Genomic DNA, 14550 nt, shown 5'->3' with positions numbered 1-14550 from the left:
ATGTCGGGGTGGGCATTTTCGAGTTCTTCACGGCAATGAACTGGGGCATTATCCAAAATTAATAAAACCCTGAAGGCAAGGTTTTTGCCATGGAGATAACGTTCAGCTTCTGGGATGAAGCAGTTGTGGAACCAATCCCAGAATATTTTGGACACCATCCATGCTTTTTTGTTCCATCTCCAGTGGACTGGCATACGGTTCAAGTTTTTCCCTCTAAGTGCTTGTGGGTTTTGTGCTCTGTGTACCATGAGGGGTTTGCACTTAAAGTCACCCTTGGCGTTTGCACATAATAGCAAGGTTGCACAGTCTTTGAATGATTTAAAGCCAGGAGTTTTGGAGGCCATTTGCATTACATAGGTTCGTTTGCCAACATTCTTGTAAAATAAGCCAGTTTCATCGGCGTTGAAAACCTGCTCTTCCATATAACCCTTTTCATATATAATGCTTAGCAGGTATTTTTTAAATTCTTCTGCAGCCTCTTGATCCGTAGAACCTACCTTGCCTGCAAGTTTAACATTTTTCATGTGGTATCGCCTTTTGAATCGTGCAAGCCAGCCTGCGCTAGCTGAGAAGGGTTTAACATTTTCTTGACCCTGGGTAACATGACCGTAAATTTCTTTGGCTTTCAGCCTCACAACAACGCTGTCCACTACACTCTTTTTATTGCTTGTCATCTCATGAATCCACAAATTTAGTTGCTTTTCCATCTTTTCCATAGCTCCATCACGCACTATAGAGGTTACTTTAGCACTTTCCGGAGCGGCTTCACGTACAGATCTGCGAATATCCTCTTCCTTTTTCTGGATGTACCGTATTGTTGACTCATTAACATTGAATTCTCTGCCAACAGCGCTATAACTCAGGCCTGAGTGAAGCTTATCTAACACACGTATTTTCTCTGTAAGGCACATTACAACCTTCTTGCGCTTAGGAACGCCAGACAGCGCTTTAGCACTACGCTTGGGGGCCATTTAAAACAGTGAAATCACCAAGAAAAAGCAAAAAAAAAAAAAAAAAAAAGTGAAAAATGTGGCACCAGTGGAGTGAAAAGGACATTTGCTTACATTATGAGCTACAAGAAGATGGCAGAGCATGGCCTTGTTCAAATTCAGCTGGGAACGTGTGCATAAGGCAATTCAAATTTTTTGCTGCTTTGCACATGTCTATAAATGACTGAGAAAGTGCCACAAATACGGATTTTGGGGTTACACATAAATTTTATCGAGTAGGCGAATTTGCAAATACAGAATCCGTGAATGAGGATTGACTGTATTTGTATGCAAAAACAGGGTGAGGGAGGAGTAAAATGGACTAGAAGGCAGCTTTGGGTTTGCTGTTCCACTCTCAAGTTCCACTGAAAAAAACAAATCTGTTCAATATCTGGAGGGAAATATGCTGGCACTTCTAAGAATTTTTAAACTGTAGAGAAAAAGAAGTGTCATTTCCTCCCTCTTGGCACTGCTCAACACCCTGGTTTTCTTTTGTAGTTTTAGAAGACCTGACCACTTTGCAACGAAACTGCAGTATTCCTGAGAGAGGCCTGATGGAATGTTGTGATTTCCCCCTAGAGGACAGTAGGACAAAAATGTCTTGAACGTCCCCAAATGCTAGAATTCTGGATGATACTTTAGTGTAAAAAGTCTTCACATGCCATTCAGAACACAACAAAAAGCTCTTCTGAGATCTCAGGCTTCTCCCTTGATTGTTCTGTGTAACTGGTGCCGTTCCTGGTTTCCTTTGTTTCTTGCCCTGGGAGGCTGTCAGTAACTTCTTACACGTGTGGCCGTGGCCTTTACAGCCCTGCCTCGGACCAAGCACCAGACAGTCTGCAGGAGCCCTCGCTGCTCTTCACCTGTGATGGAGGCTGCATTCGCCACAATCTCTCCCCAGCTGACTTTTCGCTGACGAGTGACCGGCTATTTTGGTTAATCACTGATGAAGCACATGGTCTATACGTAGTAAAAGAAAACACTGCACTTTAATCCCAACCGGCATAATTTACGTCGCTACTTGTTTTAAGTCATCGTATTAGAATTCCAGCTCCACTCTCCCCGAGCCGGGGGCGGGGAAGAACTGAGAAAACAACAGGTTCTCAACAGCCCCTTCGTGGTTGCTTCAAGCGGCGGAGGCCAAGCTTTCCCGGGTCCCTCTGGGCGGGGCGGGCTGCGCCTGCGAGGCCGCTTCGGAGGGCGAGCGCCGGGTGCGGGGATGGGGAGTCCGCGCGTGAGCCGGGCCAGGTGGGCCGCGTCCGAAGGCGAGCGCCAGGTGCGGGGAGGAGAAGTCCGCGCGTGGGCCGCGGCAGGTGGGCCGCGTCGGAGGGCCAGCACCAGCTGCCGAGGGAGGAGGCCGCGCCCTCACGGCGGAGGACCGGAAGAGGTCGCGGGCGGGGCCTGCCGGGGCGCGGTCTGAAGACGTCACTTCCGGCGCCGCCCCACTTCCTGGTGAGGGAAGGGGGCTGAGATTGGTGCAGCCCGGAGGAAGGAAAAAGGGTGAGGAGAGGCGGTGGCCGAGCGGGCGGGCGCTGGGGGCGGCCGGGCTAGCTCCGGGCCGCCGGGGCAGCCCGCCCTGGTCGCTCGCGCGGCCGGCACGCCCGCCGGGGCCGCGTCGCGTCCCCCTCGGGGCGCATCCGCGGCCTGCCCGCGGCGCTCAGCGCCTGTGCTCTGTGTTGCAGGTCTACCCGGAGCCCCGGAGCGAGGGCGAGTGCCTGAGCAACATCCACGAGTTCCTGCGAGGCTGCGGGGCGTCCCTGCGGCTGGAGGTGAGTGCCGGGGGCGCCGGGGCCGGCTGGGCGCTGGGGCGCGAGGCGGGCGGGCGTGGTAACGGCCCGCAGCGGCGGCGCCCGGGGCCCGGCTCGCGGGTCCCCCAGGGGCGACTACGGGCTCAGGGCAGGGAGGAGCCCCACATTTTGCCCGCTGCAATGGGGAAAAGTGGTTCCAGTAGCTCGTGGTGCAGGTGACAACACGTTTTCGACAGCCGTTTGTTGGGCAGGGGCGCTTTCTGACTCCTTGGTACTTGCCTTAGCTTTAACTCTGCCCTAGGGATTCTCGGGGGACCCGCATCCAGGTCTGGGTCAGCCGTCAGAACCCTAAGCAGGTGATCAGGCGGAGCCAGGAGAAGTAAAATGGGCCCCCAGTCCTCCAAGTGTCACTCCCTGTAGGTGGTTTTTACTCTGACAATTGATGTTTAGGTTAGGGACATGTTAATCTATGTCTTGGGGCGTGGGTGTCATTTCCATATTGCTTAGGATTTTGTCACTGTGCTAAATACAGTCTTTCAGTAGCAGCTCTCTGGAAATTTCTTTTTCATCTTATGTTACCATGTGTGATTTTTCTTAATCCTGGGGTAGGGCTTTAGATCAGAAATCTAGCTGCTTTTTTATTTGGAAATTACAGACTAATGAGGTTCTAGTCAGTTGGGGGTTTAAATCTTGCCTTTTCTACCTGCGGCTTTACCACTCTCTGCCTTTGTTTCCTTATCTGAGTACTGAGATGAATTATACCAGGCTCCTAGGTAACAGTATATGAAAGCATCTCCAACAGAACCATAGCAGTTTCCCATCCTAAAAGAACAGTCTCTTAGGTTTCTTGGGAAATAAATGTAGAAGTCATCAAATCTGTGAGGAAGGCTATATGGAAAGCTTATTTCTTGGTTGAAGTTTGATACAGAGTAAATTACTGTCTTTATGAGTATGATTGGAAACACTAAGTTGGTAGCATTTGATGTCTGTGAGGAAATCATGTACAGATAAGTGAAAATGCTCAGAGAAGAGTCCAAAGTGGAGATGGTTGCTGTTTAGGCGTGGGAGAGACATTGTTTCAGAAAGGTCTTTTCCTCTGCTGGGTGGGCTTTGTCCTTTTATCATTGAGTTTCCCTGTTAGGCTGTGATAATAAATGCTTGTAGCAGTTTTTGCTTTTTTTGACCTTTGTTGAGGAATTTTATTATCCCCTTCAAACTATTGAGTTTTGTTTCTCATTAGACTAAATTTGAAACTCACTTTGCACATTGATTATAATCTGACACTTAAGTGTAAGATTTTTCTAAGAAGGTATTGTTTTAAAGAAAGTTGAATGTAAAAAAACGCAAAACATCTCATCCTTAGTTTTCCAAAGGTTGCTGTTGAAATTTTATATAGCTGCCATTTTTTAAAATTGAGTTTATTTAGAGATGTTTTAGAAGAGACTTTGTTCACTAACACATCCTAAGCATCTAGAACAGTGCTTGGCATATAGCAGGCCTTCAGTAAATATTTGTGATTGACTGATGACCTGGCAGTTGTAGTTGGTAGTAAAGGTTTCCTTTTATGTAAAAAAAATCAAGTATGACTTATTTTGTGCTATTTAAATATCTCTTCCAGTAAATTTACAATAGAGGCAAGTTTAGTTAACATTCTTTCAAGCTCAGTTATAAGTTAAACTTTAAAACTTTCAATGAAATAAGAGGTAATAATTTAAAAAAGCACATCGGAAAGTTCATACATTCGTTAGTCACTGTGAAAAAGGAGCTCTGTATGGTATGGACTCAACTTGGGCTTCCAGACTTGTTGTAATCTGTGATGTGAAGGGACAGGCCTGTTCGCTGAAAGACAGCCTCACACATGGAACACAGTGTGGCGGGCGGTTTCCCAGTGTTTTTAAAGAAAAATAAATGGAAAGGGAGTGAGGAGGGAAGGACTTTGCTCTTTTGAAACACTTTGTAGCTCTACACACTTCATTTTCTCAAAATGCTGGAAGACAAGAGACTGACAGGAAAGCTTTTTTTTTTTTTTAAAATATTTATTTATTTATTTATCTTTGGCTGCATTGGGTCTTCGTTGCTGTGCACAGGCTTTCTCTAGTGGCAGCGAGTGGGGGCTACTGTTCGTTGCAGTGTGTGGGCTTCTCATTGCGGTGGCTTCTCTTGTTGCAGAGCACGAGCTCTAGGCACGCGGGCTCCAGTAATTATGGCATGCGGGCTCAGTAGTTGTGGTGCACGGGCTTAGTTGCTCCGTGGCATGTGGGATCTTCCCGGACCAGGGCTTGAACCCGTGTTCCCTGCATTGGCAGGAGGATTCTTAACCACTGCGCCACCAGGGAAGCCCCCGACAGGAAAGCTTTTGAAATTACAAACATGAAACTCAAAATTGATAGCTTGAATTCTAGATTAGCTTTTGTTCTATATAAGTGTCAAGGTAGCTTTTTCCAGGGCTTAGTTTAGACTGCATTGTGTTTGTAACAGACTGCCTGTCTTTGGTATATGTATTTTTTTGTCTACCACCATTATAAACTGTCTTAAGGGGACTTCCCTGGTGGCGCAGTGGTTAAAATCTGCCTGCCAGTGCAGGGGACACGGGTTCGAGCCCTGGTCCGGCAAGATCCCACATGCCACGGAGCAGCTAAGCCTGTGCGCCACAACTACTGAGCCTGTGCTCTAGAGCCCGTGCTCCGCAACAAGAGAAGCCACCGCAATGAGAAGCCCGTGCACTGCAACGAAGAGTAGTCCCCGCTCGCCGCAGCTAGAGAAAGCCCGCGCACAGCAACAAAGACCCAATGCAGCCGAAAATAAATAAATAAATAAATAAATAAATAAATAAATTTATTTTAAAAAAAAAACTGTCTTAAGATTTCTTAAAGGAAGAGAGGAACTGAACATCATAATTACTTTATCAGTTATTTTAACGCATACACACCTTAACTCGCTGTGGAAAATCAAGTATTATTCCCCTAATGAGTTGTTCTGATTATGAAAGGTGTTTTAATTTTAAAGGAATATTGTACAGTTTGCATTTATTGTTAAACTTTGAGAAGCAATTTAGGTTTTAAGTTGGAAAACATTTTTAAATTTGGAAAATTTAAAAAAACTTAAAAATTGGAAAACTGTGTTTAGGAAAACAGCACATATAACTTGGATGATCTTTTCATCTTTCATATAATGTTTGCTTCCCAGTAAGCATCTTGTTTGACTTTTTTGTTTCCTTAAATAGTATGGAATTTGATAAGAATTTAGGTTTTTTCTCATGTTCCTAATGGTGTAATAAGGATGTAAGATGACCCTCTTTAGAACTATGTATGTCTTGATAAATAAAGTTGGAACTTTTCTGGAAAGTTAAGTTTACTGATACAAGGAGCCAGGCACCGTGATTCTCTCCAGCTTGGAAATATTGTGTTTGGAAACCCTCGTTTGCCTAGCACGTGTAGCAAGGACAGAACTTGTCCTGGACGTGCAGGCAACGTTGTGTGTGAGAGAGAAAGTTGCTCGTGCTGACCAAGTCCTGTCTTTGTATAGTTTTCCAGAGTTTCCATCTGACCCCTGATTTCAGTTCTCAATAGCGTGCTGTTTTTGGTTATTTGTAACACTCTCTAAAGGACTTCCATGTGTTGTCTTAGTTTGCTCCTTCGTCTTTTGAGTTATTACAGTCCTTGTTTTACAGGAAGGAGACGCAGCCTAACTCATCAGTTCTCACTGTTAACTGCGTGAACGTTAGCCACAGGGCTGCTGTTGGGCTTTGTAAGGAATACTGATGTGTGGACCCATCTCCAGAGGTTGTGCGCTCAGCAGGTCCTGGAGAGCGGGGGTGGATATGAGAGTCTCCATGCTGGAAGTAAGCAGAAAGGCCAGCCGGGGCCGTGCAGCCCGCTGAGGGGACTGGCGGCGCGGAGCTGGGGCGCGGAGCTGGTGTTTGGCCCTGAGTGAGGGGCTTTTCCACTGCTTCAGGCAGCCTTGCTTCTGGACCCTTCCTGGAGAAGCGGGTGGTGTCCGGTTTGGGATGCAACATTACTCACTTTATACTAATCTGTGTGATTAGGTGAATCGTCAACAGTTGCAAACTAATGTATGCCTGTAATGACCACAGGTTAAGCCGGAACAGGCAGATCTACGTAAGGGAAATAATGCTGTAGTCGTTTATTAGTGCTTAAAACTGTGAAAGAAAACTGTTCCCTCGACCGTGAGACTGTTTAGGAGGAAATGTTCTGACTTTCACTCTATGAGACTGTTTTGGTGGCACTTTGGTGTTTGTTTTGCAGGGTGAGTGGTGGACTTGTTCACATTACAGATGTGAGTCTTTGCTGACTTGGATGCCATCTTATTTTTTTACCTGTTTTTAACTACTTTACATCTGTTAGCTGAGTCATTACTTTCTTAGGCCTCTCCACCTGTATCACCATCAGTAGCAGTTGGCCACTCCTCAGAGTAATTTTTCACAGAAAACCCAGTTTGTCTCACTTCCCAGGAATTGTGTACGTGGTGCTGAGCAGCCACGAGCAGGTCGTGCTGGGGCGGACGCTGAACAGTCAGCTGGGCGTGCTCTCCCACTGCGATTTGGACCTTTAGTGAAAATGTCCTGTGTACTTGCAGGGCCTTGCTCAGCCCCTGGTAGGTGCCCATGAACATCAGCTTTCTGCTTCGGAGGGCCGGTGAGCACATTGGCCTGAAGCCCGCTGGGTTTCTGTCCCACTCTGCCTCTTGCCAGCTCTACCATCCGGAGAAGGGGCATCACCGCGATGCAGGCCCTTCGTATTTGTTGTAGGATTAAATGAATTAGCATATAGCACTTAGAACAGTGCCTCACGTGTTTTAGGTGCTAAATAGACAGTGGCTGTTACTGTTACCGTTTTCTAGTAGTTTGAACAACGTTGGTATGTATTTTTAAAAAACTTTACCCCATAATCCATATTCAGTTATACAAAATTCAGGAAATGGAGAAATGTAAGAAGAAAATAATTACATAATGATGCCATCTAGAGATAACCAATGTGAAAATTAGTGTATATTTTTCAGTCTTTTCCCCCCTTTGCACATACGTAAATATGCTTTTAAAATATCCATGACATCATAGTATAAATGTTTTATAATATGCTTTAACTTAACATAGTGACTGTTTTCTTGTGTTAAATATTTGTCTAGTTATTTTTAATGGCCTCTTCGTAGTTTGTGGTGGTAATCCCCATTTTTGGGTGTAGAGGTTGTTTCTAAGTTTTCATTGTGGTAAACAGTGATCTGTGTGATGGCCATTTCTGTACAGAATCCTTCATCTTTGATTATCTCTGAAGGAGAAATTCCCTGATAGGGCAGTGCATAGGTCAAAGGTAGGGCTTTTAAACATTTAAAGCACTATTGCCAAATTGTCTCCAGAGACATTTTTATCCTTTTGCCTTGCCCGTAGCGGTGTGTGAGAGCACGCCTTTGCAGTCAGTCCTGTGACTGCCTGTATCAGTTGCTTCTCTTTCCCTCAGGAAAATGGAAACCTCTTGGGGTAAACATTTTGGCTTTTCTTTCTTGTATCATCTGCAGTGCCCGCATTTCTGCGTAAATGGTAAACGAAAGCAGATGTGACGCACTCAAGGTTTCCTCCATTGGACTCGCAGAGGAGGATGTGAAAGGAAAGCTGCTAGACTAGGAAATCAAAGTTGAAAACTGTAGACGTTTGGAGTGCTCCTTCCAGCTTTCTGACAAGTAACCTCTGGCTGTTCCGGGGTCGCTTTGTAAAGGGGGAACTCTGGCTGGAAGCACGGCTCGAGACTGTGTGCAGAGGTGCCGATTTCCCTCTGTGTGAGTGATGAAGTTTTCATTTTCTGTCTTTAAAGTCGGTAGAGAAGGGAAAGGTATTAGGTGGGCTCCCCAGTGCTCCCCAGCTAGGCTGATGGGCTGATGAGTTAGGGAAAGAAATCGCCTCACATCTTTCTAAAACGTTCGTCTTCTTTGTGTATTTCCGACGGACAAATTCTTTTGTTAAACTTCTTTGTCCTCATGCTCAATTCTGTTCTAGATTTTTAACAAGGTTATGGTTGAGATTTTGTCCAAAAGAATATTTAAAAATACTATTCAGATAACTAAGACATGCTCTTGTGAAAACTTGAAACTTGTTGATGTAGGCTTCAGGATTAATTGAAACAAAGACGAAAGTATGTAGTTCTTTCCCTGGGAATGAGATGCCCCACCCAGGTGTTACCTTCGACCTAGATTCAGGTTAAGCTGTTTGCTACAACTTTGCACTGAAGATGTGTTTGCGGTCACACGGCAGTCTGTTGTCTTAGCTAGTCACCTGTGCTCCTGACTCCATGGTGAGCTGGAAGTGGTAGGTAATGATGTAGTATTTATTGACCGACTCAATCAATTCTTGAAGTCAGTTTATTCATGTTTTTGCCAGAACTTGCCGTTTAAAGAAGTTGAGAGACAGTAAGTAATTAAAAAGTCATTTAGGAGATGAATAACTATTCTCTGAATATCTTGTAGGTACTTATAAGCAGAGAAAGTCAAATTCTACTCTGATATTATGATTCTATTTAATTTTTCCTGGCAGACAGTGTCCGCGTTCACCCTCTGCGTTCCATTGTAGAGCCTGGCCAGCTGTCCTGTGGGCGAGTGGTTAGTCCCTTCTGCATCCAGGCTGCTTTCCACTGTGGAGAACTAGACTTCCCTTCAGGTCTTTGGGTGTCTCACTGTCTAGGTCAGCACCATCCAATAGAAATATAATGTGAGCCACATTTGTGTTTTTAAAATTTCCTGGTAACTACATTAAAAAAAAGTGAAAAGAAACATGAAGTTAATTTTAATAATACATTGTCTTTAACCCAGTGTGCCTATAATGTTCTTATTTCAACGTGTAGTTAACATAAAAATATTATTGACGTTACTTTGTCTTTTCACATTAAGTCTTTAAAATCTGGTGTGTGTTTCTCAGACTCGCAGCACCTCTCGCTCTGCATCAGCTACATTGGAAGCGCTGAGCAGCTCACAAGGCAAGCGGCCCCACGTTGGACCACGCGAGTCTAGATCACTGGAGAGGCTGGGGGAGGACAGTCAGCTTGGAATTAAATGGGGTTAACATTCGTCAGGTACAAAGTAGGTGCCTAGGCGTTTCATATGTGCTGTATCGTCTAATCCTCCCAGGTGTCCTGCGGAGGAGGTGGTGCTTTCCCCATTTTGCAGCCGAGGAGACGGAGACTTGAGGTGATGAGGAGGTCTCGGTCACAGCCCAGCGCGTGCGAGCCAGGGTTTGCGTTCCGCCGGGCGTGCTGTGCCCGGGCTGGAGTAGGTGAACTGAGGATCGCAGGGCAGTCCTGTTAGCCTGACTCCTAGCGGGAGTTCTCAGGGAGCTTGGCTGGAGGCAGGACTGGCCTCGCGGGCATGCCGCCGAGTCGTCACGCAGGGCCCCGCGCTTGGTTTAATGCTCTGCTGTCCCCCTCTGAAGTTCTCAAGAATCTTTGCACGACGAGCTCTGCAGTTTCAGCTTGCGCTGGGCCTCCCCTGGTGGCGGTGCTCTTAGAGGAGCCCGAGAGGTGGCGAGAATGAGCGGCGGCCCCTGCGTGCCCACTGTGTCCTGGGCCCTGCCCCGTAGACGCGGGTCAGCTCGCTCAGTCTTCAAGCAGCTCTCTCAAGGTGGATCGTTCTGCCTGCGCGGTGACTAGGAAACTAAGGCGCTGGCGCGTAGGGTGCCTGCCCACGTCCACAACTCGTGAAGGTGGAGCAGCCCGCCGTCCCGCTCATCAGAGGCCTCCTGAACAGTGACGCCCCTTAAGGAGCTTCCCGAAGAGGTTCAGGAGCAGAGCAAGGCGGAATTAAGGGTGAAATGGGAAAAGTGGAGGTGGCTCGGATAGTTTAAGCTCCTCTCACTTGTCGTATCGATGAGGCTAAAGCCCCAGGCTGGTCCCAGGCAGGCTGGGTAAGCCCAGTGAACTGTGTCCCTGACCCGGGCTGGAGGAGACGGAGGAACGAGGCTGAGACGGGATGCAGCAGCTCGGCCCACGTCCGTCCCCGCTGCGAGGGCGGCGCCTCATCTCTTGTGCGCTGAGGTTCAGTACAGCTTCCAAGGCAGCCGCCATTCCTCCTGCCTGTCAGTAGTAATGACAGGAAGTAACATGGACCTGGGGCTGCTTTTCCAAACGGTCCTTTTGAGAAAGCCCCCCTCCGCTGTTGGGTGGTGGAGGGTGGGAGGCAGGAGAACTGTGGGGTGAAAGGGGAGGATGGCTCTCTTGGAGGAATTGGAAGCACGTCTCTTCACTTTGTGTCTGACTCTTCAGAGCCTCCAGGAAGGGGCTCGGCTAGAGGCTGGGTGTTGGGCTGGGCACGCGTCCGCGTCCTGCAAAGCCAGGGTTGCAGTCTTCAGTGAAGCTTCTCCCTCCTCACCCAGCCCACTGGCCTGGGAACCTCGAGGGCACTGTGAATACACGTGGGTCCCAGTGCTGGCATGCATAGGCACTCAGGTCAGATCTGTGTTGAATGCGTGAGACCAAGGATGAACAAGATGGACGGGACAGCAGTAAGGTTTAATCCGTTAATGTTCACTTTATCCATGTGAACGATTGTGCCTCCATCTTTTCAGCTCATGTTGCAGGGTTCTGATGTGTGGTTCAGACGTGCTTCATGGGAATGGACTGTCCTTTTGCAGGAAGGATGGTCTCAGCCGTGACCAGCTGCTGAGGAGGTGCCAGCATGTAGGACGGGTGCATTCAGGAAGCTCTGTAGGGCCTTGAAGGTAGACACCCTGCTGGTCTCCACTCTTGGGTCAGACCTCAATTTGGATGTCCATGAATTGGGTTTGTATGAGGGCAGATCCCCAGAAGATGTCTGGAAACGTTCGGGGCAGATAAGGACCCGTAGCCCCTTTGGGACTCAGTTTCTTCTTCTGTAAAATGCGACTTTGAAAAGGATAATCTGTAGACCTTGGAATCGGTCTGTGTGATCATCTGAGAGGCAGAAGATGAGACACCACGACATCTTTACTTCAGTTTATTGTGTTGATAATGGTTAGCTTGTCGCTTTCGAGGGGCATTTATTAGTCAAATTCTAGTTGTTTCGTCTTTCCGCAGCTGCTCGGTTTGTCAGAGCTCCCTCTTGGAGCTCCTTCACGCAAGGTGCTCATTTAAGAAGGAGGCTACCTGGCTAATGACCAGCCTGTGCCAAAGATGGCGCTTCAAAATGAGGACGTGCTTCGCTGAGCAGTAGCTGCAGCATCGTGGCGTGCCCGCGGGTCTGTTAGTTCCACCTTGTGGCCTGAATTGAGCCTGAAGACGGCTTCTGATCCTGTGGAGTCGTGTGTCGGTTACTCTGAGTCATTTGGAAGAGTATCTGGAACAGCTCTTGTGTATCCCAGGGAGTGATGTCCGGCTGCCAGTGCGGTTCCGAGGCCAGGAGCCCACTGCCCACGTCACTAAGCCGAGAGGGGAGACTTGATCCCGGAAGTGCTTTCCTTAGTACTGCAGGGTAGCAAAAGCGTCTCCTAACTTGTTTTAAAAAAAACTTACATTTTTCTAAGATCGATAAAAGTACTTTCATTCCATTCACTATTGTTTCCAGTGTTGCACCAAGTCTGCTATCAACTGGAATGAGAAAGGTGCCTCAGTTTCTGCCTGAGGAGAAACTGAGGGAGAACTGAGTTGAGAGTCTAGATCTCTTACAGAAGTTTTGGTTTCAGTGGGTTTATAGCTACTCTGCGGTAAAATTGATCTCAGTTCTTGCATTTTATTTGTGAGACAGCTGGTGTAGTGTGTTGGTTTTCTGTAGCTGCCTAACAAATGACCCCAAATGTAGTGGCAGAAACACTGCCATTTCCTGCCTCTCAGCTCTGCAGTGAGGCCGGCGGTCCGGTGAGCTCGGCTGGGCTCTGTGCTCGGGGTCTCACAGGCTCTGGACGGGGTGTCAGCTGGGTGGGCTCTTGGCGGGAGCCGCGGGGGGACATTTGTTTCCACGTCCTGAGGTGGCGCGCAGGGATGAGTTCTCGTTCCCCACCGTGTTCTCTGGCCGCGCTGTGGAAGGCCGTAGGAGGACCTGGAGCAGGGTGGGCAGCTGTGTGTTGGAGAAGCCCACGTGCCGCTCTGCTGTGCACCCGTGTCCCTCTACACGCTCTTTCTCCTGTTGCAAACTGGTCACGGCCCAGTGGCCTTTCGGAAGCGACTCAGGTAGAGCAGCTCCTGTTGGACGCTGCGCTCTGCCTGCGCATGGGGAGAGTCCTGAGCTGGTGTGACCGCCTGTTTCTCTGGCCCTAGGAAATTCTAGTCACTTGGGGTCCTGCCTTTTGACCTCATTCCCCTCTTTTACTTCCTATTTCCCACCTTTTTTAAGTCTAGTAAAACAGACTTCTTTGAATATCTTTTAGCCGTCACTTTTCTATTGATATTTTCATTTTAAAACAAATCAAGAAAATCCCCATTGGTCTCGCAGGAAGGGGACCCCTTTTCCTGACAGGCATTTCCCCGTGGGTCTCGCGGGAAGGGGACCCCTTTTCCTGACAGGCATTTCCCCGTTGGTCTCGCGGGAGGGGGACCCCTTTTCCTGACAGGCATTTCCCCGTTGGTCTCGCAGGAGGGCGCAGCCCCTTCCCCCCGTTGCCCTAAAGCAGTTTGTGTCCCTGAGGAGTTCCCTTAAGTCCTGGGAACCGGCGAGCGGAGAGATTCCCAGTGAACAATTACAGAGCAAAACAAATCTCGAGGCCTTTCAGACCATGTTTAGATGTGAAGATCTGCATTTTGTATGTTTTAAAAAAAGAACTTCCTACCAGAATATGCATTTCTGACCTAATTTGTCCCAAATTTTGGACCCAATTTATTTGGTGTGTATTGGGTGTTTTCCCTGGTAGTTGAGAGAAAGTGCCTGGTCCTTGAGCTGAGACGTGAAGGGCCTCACTCCCTCCGACCATTAGTATCTTCCACCGGGCTCTGGGGTTAATGACGTGCGTGCACGTGCTCTTCAGGAAGACTAATAGGTAGATCGTGGTACCCGCTTGGGCTGTAGACTGTGGAGCTTTTAAAGTAGTGATTCCAGCATCCCCTCTGAGAGTATCTGATTTAATTAGTTCGTGTTTAAAGCTGACCTGGCGGGCCCTTTAAATGAGGGTTTGTTTTCCCCAAGCTTGCCGAAGGGCCAAGGAGCCTGCCCAGCTGAGGAGACAGAGAGGGAAGTCTGCTTTCCTCCGGACTTCTCGTGGCAGAATCAGGCCAGCCTGGCTGTGCTGGGCATTTGAGGGAAGTTGGCGTGGAGCGATTGAAGTGACGGGGGCCTCTCAGCATCGCTGGTTTGAGTCCTTGTTCCATGAGACCTTTACAGGAAAACTGTGGATGGTGAGTGAGGCCTTCCCTGTCTACTTAAAAGTGAAGCCAGAGTGGCGAGGGGATGCGAGAGAGAGCCTCGTAATCTGCCCCCCTTTCCTTTATTTTGAGAGGTTTAAAACTAGCAGAAAGGCAGGAAGACTAGTGTAAGTGCCCTGTGCCTTCACGCCATCGTTGTGCAGACGTTGCTTCACTAACCATTTAACCCGCGTGTACACTTCGTGACACTGGCCTCTGGATGCTCGCAGCACGTGCATTTTTAAAACGGGGACCTCTTCCTGCGTAACCACGTCCTGCTGGCACAGCCCAGGCATTGTACACGGTTCTAGGGATACTGTCTCAGATGCGGTCCCAGTGGTCTCCAGGTGACCTTGGTGGCTTTTCTTTAAACACAGGCGCCAAACAGGGGTCTTGCGTTGCATTCAGTTTGTCGTGCCTAGTTGGTCTCTGTAGTTTCCAGAATGGTTCCTCCACCGTTATGCTTGATGACTTGTACGTTTTTGAAGAATCTGGGGTTGTTACCATGTA

The 14550-nt window shown here is 48.1% G+C and overlaps 1 protein-coding gene across 4 annotated transcripts in view; it reads left to right on the top strand.

Moving 5' to 3' along the window:
• Window positions 1-14550, top strand: part of ARHGEF7 (Rho guanine nucleotide exchange factor 7) — a 125309-nt gene that overhangs the window by 25228 nt on the left and 85531 nt on the right. For all 4 annotated transcript variants that reach the window (XM_061171056.1, XM_061171051.1, XM_061171052.1 and 1 more), the window contains exon 2: window positions 2672-2758. In XM_061171056.1, coding sequence (XP_061027039.1) covers window positions 2672-2758 — 87 coding nt within the window. The remainder of the gene's footprint in view (window positions 1-2671; window positions 2759-14550) is intronic.

The sequence above is a fragment of the Eubalaena glacialis genome, chromosome 16 (genome assembly GCF_028564815.1).
Source record: "Eubalaena glacialis isolate mEubGla1 chromosome 16, mEubGla1.1.hap2.+ XY, whole genome shotgun sequence".
Lineage (NCBI taxonomy): Eukaryota > Metazoa > Chordata > Mammalia > Artiodactyla > Balaenidae > Eubalaena > Eubalaena glacialis.
The sequence above is the reverse complement of the archived record's forward strand: the minus strand, read 5'-3'. Positions and strand labels throughout refer to the sequence as shown.